Genomic DNA, 14,404 nt, shown 5'->3' on the forward strand with positions numbered 1-14,404 from the left:
ACACCCAGCTGTCAGACACAGGGACCTACCAGTGCCTGGTCAACAACCTCCCGGACAGAGGGGGGCGCAACATCGGCGTCATCGGGCTCACTGTGCTGGGTAACTTGCCATACGATTGGATACAAAGCCACAGACATCGAGTACCTAACTAGATGTTTCAAAAAGCAGGCATGTAATTCCATGTTCGGTGTGCCACTAAGCAGACTACCGTCCTCTTTTTCTATGGGACGAGGTAACCTCCGGTTAAAAAGATGCATTTCCCACTCCTTACTTGATTCATGTCCCAATCAAGTAAGTGCCATTACTTTTAAATGCTATTCAAACAAAAGGAAATCTTCTGATCACTTAGCTGTTGTGAATGTCGGGTTAAACCAGGAAGTGACACTTGGGAGCATGTGCAGGTGGAGGTCGGAGATGGTGCCCAAACATGCTGGTAACAGCTCCTCTGTGAATGACATTTGAGTCTACCAATGATGAATCTTCAGTTGGTTGCACTGAGCATTCCCGCCTTCACCAGTCTCTAACTGGATGCGCCCAGATTACTCAGTGGGGTTTAAGAAGACATGACACCTCTTCCTATACTAGTGTCTGGTGTCTGTGGGAAAGTAGTGTGCAGGATGTGGGGGGCTCGCTGTTCCGACACATCAGGCTACCAACAGGAATATTACTGCTACACAGAGGTGTTTTATAAACACAAACACAAACTTAACACATGCAGAACATGCTTCATGACAATAATAAAAGGCAAAAAGATGCCAAACAAAAGAATGAATTTAAAACAGACGACACAAACACAACGCCCCTTCTATTCAACATCTAATAAAAGTCAACCCTATAAAGCCTGTTTGCAGAAATGTGTTTTAAAAGGCAGTTTGGCCTCCAGTTGGGGACATTACAAAGCCAAGGGCTGCAAAAGTGCCAGTGTCTTGAGCTGTGTTACATTTTCCTTGTATTTCCAAATCGCCACCATATTAAAAAACAAAAACTTTTATGATGAAATGCACTAGTACTGAACTATTTATGTTGAAGTTAAGTCAAGATTCATTGATACAGCACATTTCATATGCAAAGACATTTAATGTGCCTCAAACTATTAAAGCAAAACACGAATGAGGTTGTGCAAACAGCTGTCTGAACCGCATAACTCAGGAACATATCCTGCAGATCCTGCCCCAGAACGTGGCCCTGTGCATATGCTACCCTAAGCCAATTATGCAACACAAATTCGCACAAAACACACCACGTGCAACACAGATGAACTTCAGTCAAAGGATTTTGGGATGAGAACAATTTAAGGTGGGTTTTGAAACGATGCTGTGTGTTGCTATTTAATGTCTTTCTCCTCCCTGCCCTCTGTCAGTCCCCCCCTCTGTTCCCGCGTGTCGAATCCAGGGCACACTGGACGTAGGCAGCGACATCATGCTGATGTGCAACTCAGAGGAGGGCATCCCCACGCCGTCGTACTCCTGGGAGAAGCTGGATGCGCTGCCCAAGCTGCCACACACCGCCATGCAAGGTACTAAAAACAAGCTGGCCATCGGAGTGCCCTTTTGCCCCACCTTTGCTGGTAAATCTTACACACAAAGTGTCTCCTGACTTGGCAACAACCCCACTACCACCACCACCACCTCCACCACCACCATTTGTCATCTGCCAGGCCCAACCAACTGCCCGTCCGAAGATTCCCTTCCACTGATCCTTCTGGCATAAATGGATGGATGGACAGATGGGTAAATGGATGGATGGACAGATGGGTGAATGAATGGATGGACAGATGGATGAATGGATGGATAGATGGGTGGAGTGGGTGTGAGTGTAAAGTGTGTTGTGTGTGTGTGTGTGTGTGTGTGTGTGTGTGTGTGTGTGTGTGTGTGTGTGTGTGTCTCAGGGGACTTAGTAGCTGCTTGGGTGATAAAGTAATGGTCTAGATCAGGGGTGCCCACAATTTTTTGACTCGTGAGCTACTTTTAAAATGACCAGGTCAAAATGATCTACTCATATTAAAAATTATAATAATAATAATAAAAATGCTCAATACATGTTTTACATATATATGAACATTTATATGCAGCGTGTGTATTTATACACATGTTGTGTTACATATACAGTATTGCAATGGATTTGCATTTATAGTGAACCTTACACAGGCAATAATCATACCAAGCATTTGCTACTACACTATGTTGAAACTGCATCACTGCATGAACTTTTACACCTGTGTTAAATAGATTTGTGATCTCTACCTCTCTACTCTGAGGATGACCTGCACTGGAGGGAGTCAGACAGGGTTGCATAGTTCGGACAGTAGCTGCTGGTAGCCAGCCTCAAGCAGGCCTCCAAATGATCATCTGTCATGGTGGAACGGTATTTGGACTTGATAATCTTCATGTGAGAAAAGGCTGACTCACACAAATAAGTAGAGCCGAATAATGCCGTCAAGGAGGTTGCACATTTCCTCATGTTTGGGTACTTGTCCTCTGTAAGCAAGTTCCAAAACTCTCAAATGTGCCCTGGACTTAAGCTGAATGTCAGCCTGTACTGTCAGCATCTCATCCTCCACTGCAGACGAGTTCAGGTGAAACTGATGCCATTTTTGAGGCGAGGGAATCCACCTCTGTATCTTCCCCAAATGGGTAGCACATAAATGTAGCGATTGGCTCGAGCAAAGCAAAGTCTTGAAACCGTTTGTCAAAGACTGACCGGACATTTTCAATCTGCTCTGTGTAGCGTGCACTGTCAAGTTGCGCACACGCCCTCCCTTGCTTCTCCAGCTCTGCTGCCCGGTTTTGGAAGTTTCCCAAATCACGGCGCTGCAACTTTGAGGACAGAAGTTGCATTTTCCGTTTGAAAGCGTTAACCGAGCTGATCATGTTTACCACGCTTTTGTCTTTTCCTTGCAGCTCTAAATTAAGCTTGTTCAACATGTTGGTTAAATCAGTTAAAAACGCCAAGTCTAGCAGCCACTGATTGTCATTTAGTTGCTTGTGTTCCGCATGTTTAGTGATAAGGAGAAACTCCTTAATCTCCGGACAGAGCTCTCGAAATCTCTGCAAGAATCTCCCTCTACTAAGCCATCTCACGTCAGTGTGTAGCAAGAGGTCAGAGTAGTTACAGTCGGCCTCTTCCAAATGTGTACGAAACAACTGTCTTTGAAGAGACCTCGCTCGAATAGAACAGGCGATTTTGGTTGCCACATCCATGATCTCTTTCATGTTTAGCATTTTTGCGCACAATGCTTGTTGGTGTATTATGCAATGGTAATTAAGGAAGTCCGGGAAAGCATCGTCCTCCCTGCACTTGGGAATAAATCCATTCGAGCGGCCCACCATAGCAGGCGCACCGCACCGTCCGTGGTGACTGACACCAGTTTACACACTGGGAGCTGGATTTTATCCACAAAGTTTTTGAAGATCTGAAAAATGTCCTCTCCCCGCATGTGTTCCTTCATGGGTAGTATTGTTAACAGCTCCTCTTTGGCGGTCATATCTTGAAACACCATCCGAATGAAAATGCACAATTGGGCCATATCACTTATGTCCGTAGACTCGTCCAATTGTAGTGAGAAACACTCGCAGTCCACGATGTCCCTCCAAAGCTGCTGTGTCAAATCATCGCCCATCACTTCACAGCGCCTTGTGACAGAATTTCTTGATAACTGGAGAGCTTTGATTGAAGATATTATTTCTGTTTGTTTTTAAAGTCTCGAAACAACGACTCTGCTGTCTCAAGGAAGGCCTCTTTCATCATCTCTCCATCTTGGAAGGCTTTCTTATGCTTAATGATGGAGTGACTCACCCGTAAAGATGCTTCGGTGGCTTCCTTTGCCTTTGAATTCGGCTGCGTGAAAAGTGACTGCTGCACGATTAACTGCGATTTTAGTTCCCTCACCTTTCTCTTTCTCAGCTCGCTTTTCGGAGGGAAGCCATTGTTATAGTTTTTATGAACAGTTCGAAAGTGCCTCTCCACATTGCCCTTTTTTTTGGGATAGCAATGCTAGACTGACAGATGAGACAAACGCATTTGGAATAAGACATGGTGAAAAAAAAGTCCTCCTCCCATTCCACATGGAAATGGTACGTTTTTTGTTTCTTGCTAGGTCCGGCTCCCCCACTCATTTTTGTTTTGTTTCACTTTTTAGTAGAGTTTTTTTTAGAGAGTTGAACTAGCTAGCTCGATGCAGTTCTGCATTAGCTCACGTTGTGGGCATGTGAACTTCAAGGTACGTTAGAGAAGGGCTCTGGTTGTTATGGTAACCTAATGTAACAAAGTTTTAGGTTCCGCTCTAGAATCTTTGGTTTTAGGCAACAGCAGACTGGCCGTCCTTTACGTCAATCAAAAGGCAAATGCCAAATGGAGGACAGATGATGGGCTGATGTCTTCAAAAAAAAAAGAAGTTTTTTGGAATGTCATGGAGATCTACCAGCACTGCCTTGACGTAGTGGGCACCCCCTGGTCTAGATAACTGTATATGGGAGGGTGATTAAACTATATACAAGTTTGTGCTTTTTCCTCTTGCTGCACATAAACTCTGCATCAGTTGCTCTACCCATTCAAACACTTAAAAGAAGTGAAAATTTCCGACCGGTGAAATGGATTTGTGAAATCAACATGATTACCCTGTTTTTAAAACAAACCAAAGTGCAACTCATCCATCTGTCAGTTGGACGACTGTACTATCCTAATAGATCTGGGGGTGGACTGAGGAGCAGCACACATGTATGAATGTGCACATCCACACACACTCTCATATCTGTCAGGATTACAAGCCCAGGTGTTTTGGGGCTTAGTTGGTCCCTTGCAGCAATGAGTAACAGTGCAGTGACTCCTCCTCTCTTCTCCAGCTGTGTCCACGACACAGTCTCACAGTCTTCTTCATCGGTCCCCCTGTTCTGCCTTTACACTACTGGTCAACCAAAGGCTGCCATCGGAAGAGGGACAGGCAACGTCCTTTTTCAAATTAACCACAAGCAATTCATTCCCAATGTAGTGCAATGCACTTCTTCTTGTGCAGCTATAGAATTACAGGGCTTTGTACATTACTAAAATATGCATATTTTCAAAATGAAAATCCAACTATTTAAAAAAAACAAACAAAAAAAAACAAAAGTTTGTCTACTTGCCTGCTCCCATCCTCCTGTCATGAGCAACAGTTTTAATTGGAAAAGTTAGTCAGCGATCATTCACCTAGTTTCCCCTGGCCACCCTATCTCCTGGACTACTCTGATCAAATAATACATATAAATATACTCGGAGTATATTTAACATCATCTTCTGCTCTATGTTTATTTTTTACTCCGCTTGAAAAATGGGAAATCTTGAAATTTTCTGCGGCCCCTGTCTTTCTGTGTACGGCTGACAGCTCAGCTCTTACACATCACCATCTGAAAGAGAGAGAGGAGAAAACTGGGACACAAATCCCTGACATCCTTAACTGCTATGTCCCAGCGGTAGCCTTTTTTATGAATCCAGTAGTGTAATGTCTAGAAAAACAAAAACTCATTTGTGCATTATTAACCAATGGATCATTTGTGAAACCATGTTGTTTTGCACCTCCAGAATTCATGTTAGCAAGTGAATTACAAGAATGTCTATGGATTTGTACAGCTCCAACCATGTGCCAGTGAGGAGACCAGACCTCACTGGCTTGTTTCATTGATGAGTTACCACCTCTCAAATCGAAGTTGTGCCAATTAATACAAGGTTTTGGACAGCACATGGTTGGAGGCTGCTCCTATAGATATACTTGTGACAGTACATGGTGCCCCCTACTGGTTGCAATTAGTTCAACATTAAATTAACCATTGCTTTACAGATATGAAACCACTGAATAATTAAACTTGATCTGAATTAATTTAATTTGCTTGCAATAACTTTCATCCTTATTTGCATGTTCTTAGTGATTACATATTGATGCTTATTATGAGGGCAAGCCTGCACATGTGGGAATTTATCTGTATGAACGCATTAAGGGATTTTTGTTTGTTTGTGTTGTTTGTGCATATGTGAGCATTTGTTTCTCATTTGTTTTGCTGGTCTGTGTTTGTCTTTCTAGACCAGATGCAGGGCACTGTGACCCTGAGAAACATCAGTACTAGCACCTCAGGTCTCTACCAGTGCACTTCCAGCAATGTCATAGGCAAGAGTACCTGTCTGCTCAACCTGCAGGTCGTAGCACGTAAGTTCACTCTCACATACTCAGACACACACACACACAATGCAATACAATACAACACACACCTCTTTCTTTAAACATGGAGCTCTGCCACTCTATTTGGCTTAGTCCCCCATGCCAATGTACCGTCAAGCAGGATGCTTGACATTGCACTAGCTTGCTGACCTGCAGCCCAACCAGGGGACAGAAAGAGAACGTCAACCTTAGACATGAAATAAAGTTTATAGCATCCATTTATGCATAGTCTGCATCTTGAGGCTTCAAATGTCTTCCCTCACATTCTGTTCTATCTGTTTGGGAATGACTTGGACCTGAGGGATGAAATCAATGTTTGCCTCAAATCAATAAATGTTAAGTCAATATGTGCCCTGAGCTTTCACCTGGATTCACATAACTTTTGTATTTTATTGGAAAGAGAGTGTAGTGCTAATGTTGTCTACCCTCAGTGTAGTTTATAGTATAATCCTTTTCAGTTCCAGATATCCCCGGCTCCAGTCTATCCTCCCCGTGCCCCATAGTTCAATATCATGTTGATGATATAAAACCTTTATGAACCCAGCTCCCACTGAGAGGGGTTGTATTTGAGCTGTGTGGCATGTGTATATATGAGTCAGACAAGCAGACCCTTATGCCAATGCAACATGACACCTTTGCTGTCATGTACCGACCAGACGGGCTAACAGATGGCAGTGGCAGGATAAAGATTTCATAGAAGGAAGAACGTCTCATCCTACAATCTTTTGCTGAGACAGACTGACACATAGAGATAATCATTGATTGAGACGCTCTCAATGTCTTGACACTAATCTGGTGCTGACTCAATCAGAGAGTTTCCTTGTGGACAAAATGATTTCGTTTACAAATATTTCTTCTTATATTCCCCTCAAACAACAGTATACAACCAGCCTTTGCTCAGTTTTGAGGTATTTAGGCGTCCGGGTAAGTGAGCAGTGATGGAGACCTTTAGATATAACAGTAGTTTTTCCAAGGTTGAGGGTTGCAGCCTCTGACAGCTGGACAGTCTTTCAGTCCTACAAGCCTCTCATAGACGGAGTAAAACTGTATATCACGTGAACCTTGAGAGACCGTGCTTTACAGGCTATACTGGTGTATTTGCTTCAAAGCAGGTCATGAGCAGGGGCATCCAGGTGGTGTGGCGGTCTATTCCATTGCCTACCAACAGGGGGGATCATCAGTTCAAATGCCTGTTTTACCTCTGGCTTGGTCGGGTGTCTCTACAGACACAATTGGCCGTGTCTATGAGTGGGAAGCCGGACGTGGGCACGTGTCCTGGTCACTGCACTAGCGCCTCCTCTGGTCAGTCGGAGCGCCTGTTCAGGGGGGAGGGGGAACTGGGGGGAATAGTGTGATCCTCCCACGTGCTGTGTCCCCCTGGCGAAACTCCTCACAGTCAGGTGAAAAGAAGCGGCTGGCGACTCCACATGTATCGGAGGAGGCATGTGGTAGGCTGCAGCCCTCCCCGGATTGGCAGAGGGGGTGGAGCAGTGACCGGGATGGCTTGGAAGAGCGGGGTAATTGGCTGGATACAATTGGGGGAGAAAAAGGAAGAAAAATCCACAAAAAAAAAATGTCCCAAGCTGAAGTTTTTTTGGCAGTCCTACGGTTTTTTGGTCCCATCTTAAACACACTGACTATGCATCATGGCATGCAACAGTCTACTACTACTTTCGGCTGCTCCCGTTAGGGGTCGCCACAGCGGATCATCCGTTTCCATTTCTACCTGTCTTCTGCGTCTTCCTCTGTCACACCAGCCACCTGCATGTCTTCCCTCACCACATCCATAAACCTCCTCTTTGGCCTTCCTCTTCTCCTCTTCCCTGGCAGCTCCATATTCAGCATCCTTTTCCCAATATACTCGGCATCTCTCCTCCACACATGTCCAAGCCATCTCAATCTTGCCTCTCTTGCTTTGTCCCCAAACCGTCCAACCTTAGCGGTCCCTCTAATATAATCGCTCCTAATCCTGTCCTTCTTCGTTACTCCCAGTGAAAATCTTAGCATCTTCAACTCTGCCACCTCCAGCTCCGCCTCCTGTCTTTTCGTCAGTGCCACTGTCTCCAAACCATATAACATAGCTGGTCTCACAACCATCTTGTAAACTTTCCCTTTAACTCTTGCTGATACCCTTCTGTCGCAAATCACTCCTAACACACTTCTCCACCCACTCCAACCTGCTTGCACTCTCTTTTTCACCTCTCTACTGCACTCCCCGTTACTTTGGACAGTTGACCCCAAGTATTTAAACTCAAATGCCTTTGTCACCTCCACTCCTTGCATCCTGACCATTCCACTGTCCTCTCTCTCATTCACGCATAGGTATTCCGTCTTGCTCCTACTGACTTTCATTCCTCTTCTCTCCAGTGCATACCTCCACCTCTCCAGGCTCTCCTCAACCTGCACCCTACTCTCGCTACAGATCACAATGTCATCCGCGAACATCATCGTCCATGGAGACTCCTGCCTGATCTTGTCCGTCAACCTGTCCATCACCATTGCAAACAAGAAAGGGCTAAGAGCCGATCCTTGATGTAATCCCACCGCCACCTTGAACCCATCTGTCATTCCAACCGCACACCTCACCATTGTCACACTTCCCTCATACGTATCCTGCACCACTCCTACATACTTCTCTGCAACTCCTGACTTCCTCATACAATACCACACCTCCTCTCTCGGCACTCTGTCATAAGCTTTCTCTAAATCTACAAAGACACAATGCAACTCTTTCTGGCCTTCTCTATACTTCTCAATCAACATTCTCAACGCAAACATCGCATCTGTGGTGCTCTTTCGTGGCATGAAACCATACTGCTGCTCGCTGATCGTCACCTCTCCTCTTAACCTAGCTTCTATTACTCTTTCCCAAATCTTCATGCTGTGGCTGATCAACTTTATACCTCTGTAGTTGTTACAGTTCTGCACATCGCCCTTGTTCTTGAAAATCGGTACCAGTATGCTTCTTCTCCACTCCTCAGGCATCCTCTCACTTTCCAGGATTGTGTTAAACAATCTAGTTAAAAACTCCACTGCCATCTCTCCTAAACATCTCCATGCCTCCACAGGTATGTCATCAGGACCAACTGCCTTTCCATTCTTCATCCTCTTCATAGCTGCCCTCACTTCCTCCTTGCTAATCCGCTGAACTTCCTGATTCACTATCCCTACATCATCCAACCTTCTCTCTCTCTCATTTTCTTCATTCATCAGCCCCTCAAAGTATTCCTTCCACCTTCTTAGCACACTTTCCTCACTTGTCAGCACATTTCCATCTCTATCCTTGATCGCCCTAACTTGCTGCACATCCTTTGCAGCTTGGTCCCTCTGTCTAGCTAATCGGTACAAGTCCTTTTCTCCTTCCTTAGTGTCTAATCTGTCATACAGCTCACCATATGCCTTTTCCTTTGCCTTTGCCACCTCTCTCTTTGCTTTACGCTGCATCTCCTTGTACTCCTGTCTACTTTCTTCATCTCTCTGACTATCACACTTCTTCTTTGCCAACCTTTTCCTCTGTATAATTTGCTGTACTTCCTCATTCCACCACCAAGTCTCCTTGTCTTCCTTCCTCTGTCCTGATGACACACCAAGTACCTTCCTAGCTGTCTCCCTAACTATTTCTGCAGTGGTTTTCCAGCCATCTGGCAACTCTTCACTACCACCCAGTGCCTGTCTTAACTCCTGCCTGAACTCCACACAACAGTCTTCCTTCTTCAACTTCCACCATTTGATCTTCGGCTGTGTCTTCACTCGCTTCCTCTTCTTGGTCTCCAAAGTCATCCTACAGACCACCATCCGATGCTGCCTAGCTACGCTCTCCCCTGTCACCACCTTGCAGTCTCCAATCCCTTTTAGATGGCGCCCTCTACATAAGATATAGTCCACCTGTGTGCACTTTCCTCCACTCTTGTACGTCACCCTGTGTTCCTCCCTCTTCTTGAAATATGTATTCACCACAGCCATTTCCATCCTTTTCGCAAAATCGACCACCATCTGTCCTTCCACATTTCTCTTCTTGACTCCATACCTTCCCATCACCTCCTCATCACCTCTGTTCCCTTCACCAACATGTCCATTGAAGTCCGCTCCAATCACCACTCTCTCCTCCTTGGGTACCCTCTCCACCATGTCGTCCAACTCATTCCAGAATTCTTCTTTTTCATCCATCTCACACCCAACTTGCGGGGCATATGCGCTGATAACATTCAGCAATAAACCTTCAATTTCCAGCTTCATACTCATCACTCTGTCTGACACTCTCTTCACCTCCAGCACGCTCTTGACATACTCTTCCTTCAGAATGACCCCTACCCCATTTCTCCTCCCATTCACACCATGGTAGAAGAGTTTGAACCCACCTCCGATACTCCTGGCCTTACTCCCCTTCCACCTGGTCTCTTGCACACACAGTATGCCTACCTTTCTTCTTTCCATCATGTCAGCCAGCTCTCTCCCTTTACCAGTCATAGTGCCAACATTCAAAGTTCCAACTCTCACCTCCACATGCCTACCCTTCCTCCTCTCTAGCTGCCTCTGGACATGCTTTCCCCCTCTCCTTCTCCTTCGCCCAACAGTAGCATAGTTTCCACCGACACCCTGCTGGTTAACAGTACCGGTGGCGGTCGTTGGTAACCCGGGCCTCGACCGATCCGGTATGTAAGTCTTATTTATGATCCGCATATTTGATTTGGCAAAGATTTTACGCCGGATGCCCTTCCTGACGCAACCCTCCCCATTTGTCCGGGCTTGGGACCGGCACTAAGGATGCACTGGCTTGTGCATCCTCAATGGCTGGGTTCATGGCATGCAACAGTGAATACCTGAAATGAATGTGAACCCTCTACTAATATACTTGCCAAACAATGATAAATTGCTCTGAAAACTTGTTTGTGAAAAGATGGATGTGTTTTTCCAACTTGGCAACAAAGCCTTTATTCAAATATCAGCTCATCCAACTTCTTCCTCCTGTCATGAGAGACACGGTTGAACTCAGAGTGTCACCCCAGTGAGTGATGTACCTTCATCTTCCTCTCCATCTTTCAGCCCAGCCTCAGAGTGTGGGTCTGATAGCGGGGACGGTGGCCACGGGGGTCCTGGCTGTCATCATATGTTCCCTGCTCGTCGTGGTCACGCTCTTCTACTGGAGGAACAAGAACAAGTACGAAGAGGAGGAGATCCCCAATGAGATCAGGTTTAACTTCAACCAATTCAACCAGTACTATTTATGTACATGTCTCCTCGACAGGATGCAGGCATAGAAAGCTAAAACCAACAGTTTTCCCATGTGTAGAGACACATAGTATCTGTAAGTTAAATGGCTTAGTGCCCCGGCAAAGGTCAAGCAGGAGTTTGAAATGCTTTTCAGACTTTCAGATTATGTGACAGTGTGGACTATTGCATGTGTATTTTAAATGATAATGAGATGTGTAATGCAACAGCCTTAATGTGCTTTTTTCTTGTAGAATACTATATATTCCATCCCTATAATCATAAAGATGCAATACAGACAACCCAGAGCAGTAAATTGGGTTTTAAGTTTGGAGCTTCCGGTCTACTTTTATCTCCCTGCATTCCCGACAGCATTTTATTACCCATCACAGCCTAATTTGACTTTCTGAGCAGTCTGTGAGGTCTTGTGACTTGTATTAATGGGCTGCAATTTCTCCCCTGAATAAAACTATGAGTCAATTTGAACATAAGTCATTGTTCAAACATTTCAGCCTTTGGTTGGCTGGGGGATAACATCAGTCTCATTTGGGGTACGACAACATTTCTGCACTCAGACTTTTCTCTTCTGGCCTTCTGCTTTCCCCCCACTTGTTCAGCAAATCACTACTGTCTTTTTGCCATTTATCAAATGATTTGCTTGGAAAGTAACATTCAAATGAATGGGGTCTGAACTAATTGGAGCTCATTGTCTTGGTTCTGTAAGTTTAATTTCAACAACTCTACTGAGTATTTCTGGGCGGCCTCTTTGTAATTGTTGCTGTCAATGCAACCTTTTAGTTTTCCCCATTGGTACGGTGGTGATTGTTTGAAATGTTACATCACTCATTATGAAATTATCTGTAGCCAAGTATGAGTAAAGGCAAATTTTATGTTTCAAGTGCTGGAATAGGCTCCAGCACCCCCACGACCCCGAAAGCAGGATAAGCGGTTCAGATAATGGATGGATGGATGGATGGATGTTCATTACAACTTAAACCCACCCCCATGTTTTTTTTAACCAGTAATTGTGATTAGAGTAACCATGATGAATACTTGACACTAATGTCTTTGACTGCATCACCAATGTCTTTTTCTACATCAGTGATGTTTTCAGACTCGTCTCCCTTAGTATATGCTGGTTCAGTGGAGAAAGAAAAAAAATGGTTATTCAGATCTGTATTTTTAACTAGCCAGTGATCAAACAGGACACATTTCTTGTTTTGTATATTGAGAGCACAGTGAATAATTATAGTACTAGTTAGTAAGGCTATGAAATCAAAATGAAAGGGAAAAAACCTTGTAAAGAAGTTTAATCTCATAAAACCTTAAGATGAAATTCTAATACCATATCAAAACCATGTAATGGGGCGTCCGGGTAGCATAGCGGTCTATTCCATTGCCTGCCAACATGGGGAACGCCTGTTCAACTCTCCATGTTACCTCCGGCTTGGTCGGGTGTCCCTACAGACACAATTGGCTGTGTCTGCGGGTGGGAAGCCGAATGTGGGTATGTGTCCTGGTCACTGCACTAGCTCCTCCTCTGGTCGGTCGGCGCGCCTGTTCGGGGGGGAGGGGGAACTGGGGGGAATAAGCGTGATTCTCTCATGCGCTACGTCCCCCTGGTGAAACTCCTCACTGTCAGGTGAAAAGAAGCGGCTGGCGACTCCACGTGTATCAGAGGAGACGTGGTAGTCTGCAGCCCTCCCCGGATCGGCAGAGGGGGTGGAGCAGCTACCGGGACGTGGGGTAATTGGCCAGGTACAATTGGGGAGAAAAAAAAGGGGGGGGCATAGTTTTCAACAAAATGCAAGTTAAATCAATAAAAAACATCCAAATCCCATTTGGAAAAATTATAAATTGGGGTTATATTTTGATGTATTTCAAGTAATATTCAATAAGGTGTTCATGTTTTCCTTGTTATGCTGGCTGATGTCTCTTTAATGTCTTCCCTCCACAGAGAGGATGACCTTCCTCCTAAGAGGTCATCATCAGTGAAGGCCTTCCATGCGGACGCCTCATCTTCGGAGAATGACACATTGACGTCCACCAACACCTACAACAGCCGCTACTGGCACAACCCCAAGCCCAACTACGACACCAACTCCTACACGCGCTATAACGGAGACACACGCCAGACCTTCTCTACTGCTGCCCACGGCACACATGGACATAGCCACAATCAAAGCACAGGGCACGGCCACAACGCAGCCCCAACGGCACCCGGTTCGGCTCCATTGTCCCGACACGCCCAGCCAACGGCAGCGACAACGTCATCGGCCTTCGCCAATGGCAGCCACACACTCCCGCCGCCCAAGACCCTGGTGGTCACCACAAACTCCGCCCCCTCCCCGCCCACTATGGTGCGCAGCAACGGCACGGTGAGCCTCAAGCAGGTCGCGCCGCTGTCTCACGGCCAGCACACGCACTCGTACGCAGTGAGCCAGGCCACGCTGGAGCGGATGGGAGCCGTGCCTGTCATGGTGCCCGCTCAGAGCAGAGCAGGCTCGCTGGTCTGAGATGGGACCCTTTTACCACTGTGACCTTTGACACGCAAGACTATAGGTGAGTGCTGTCCCGCTGCTGCTGAGACTGTAAGCACTGAAGCAGCCTATGCCCCTTTACAAACCTCTCTTTCTGTACTCTTTTACTCGCTACCTTTTTATCTGACTTCTAACTGGATTTTGCAGTACAGACTATATCTAATGCCAACTCCTCGATGACGAGATCTTTTGTTGTTTCGACAAGCAGCACCTGGTATTTCAACAAATCCCATAGGCTGTTATCCCTGGCAAGTGTGGTTGAATTCACTGGGGTTTTATTTCTGCTAACAGAGGCAAAGAACGTTATTTTTCAAACAAAACGAGAGTTTCACAATACTGAAGAAATATTTCCTGGAGAAATTGAATTCTTGGATCTTCTGAAGGGGTATATTGGGGACGATTGTGTGGTTTTGGACTCGAGGCAACAAAACACATTTTCATCACGCCGTGTGCGCATCATGCATGGTCA

The 14,404-nt window shown here is 45.5% G+C and overlaps 1 protein-coding gene across 1 annotated transcript in view; it reads left to right on the forward strand.

Annotated features, from left to right (window-relative positions):
* igsf11 (immunoglobulin superfamily member 11) overlaps positions 1–13,911 on the forward strand; it is a 175,685-nt gene extending 161,774 nt beyond the window's left edge. Inside the window, exons 4-8 of the mRNA XM_056284040.1 lie at positions 1–99; positions 1,361–1,516; positions 6,053–6,175; positions 11,231–11,378; positions 13,353–13,911. The exon at positions 1–99 is cut by the window's left edge and continues 109 nt beyond it. Of these exons, the coding sequence (XP_056140015.1) occupies positions 1–99; positions 1,361–1,516; positions 6,053–6,175; positions 11,231–11,378; positions 13,353–13,911 (1,085 nt within the window). The remainder of the gene's footprint in view (positions 100–1,360; positions 1,517–6,052; positions 6,176–11,230; positions 11,379–13,352) is intronic.
* The last annotated feature ends 493 nt before the right edge of the window (positions 13,912–14,404 follow it).

The sequence above is a fragment of the Lampris incognitus genome, chromosome 7, assembly GCF_029633865.1.
Source record: "Lampris incognitus isolate fLamInc1 chromosome 7, fLamInc1.hap2, whole genome shotgun sequence".
NCBI classification, from domain to species: domain Eukaryota; kingdom Metazoa; phylum Chordata; class Actinopteri; order Lampriformes; family Lampridae; genus Lampris; species Lampris incognitus.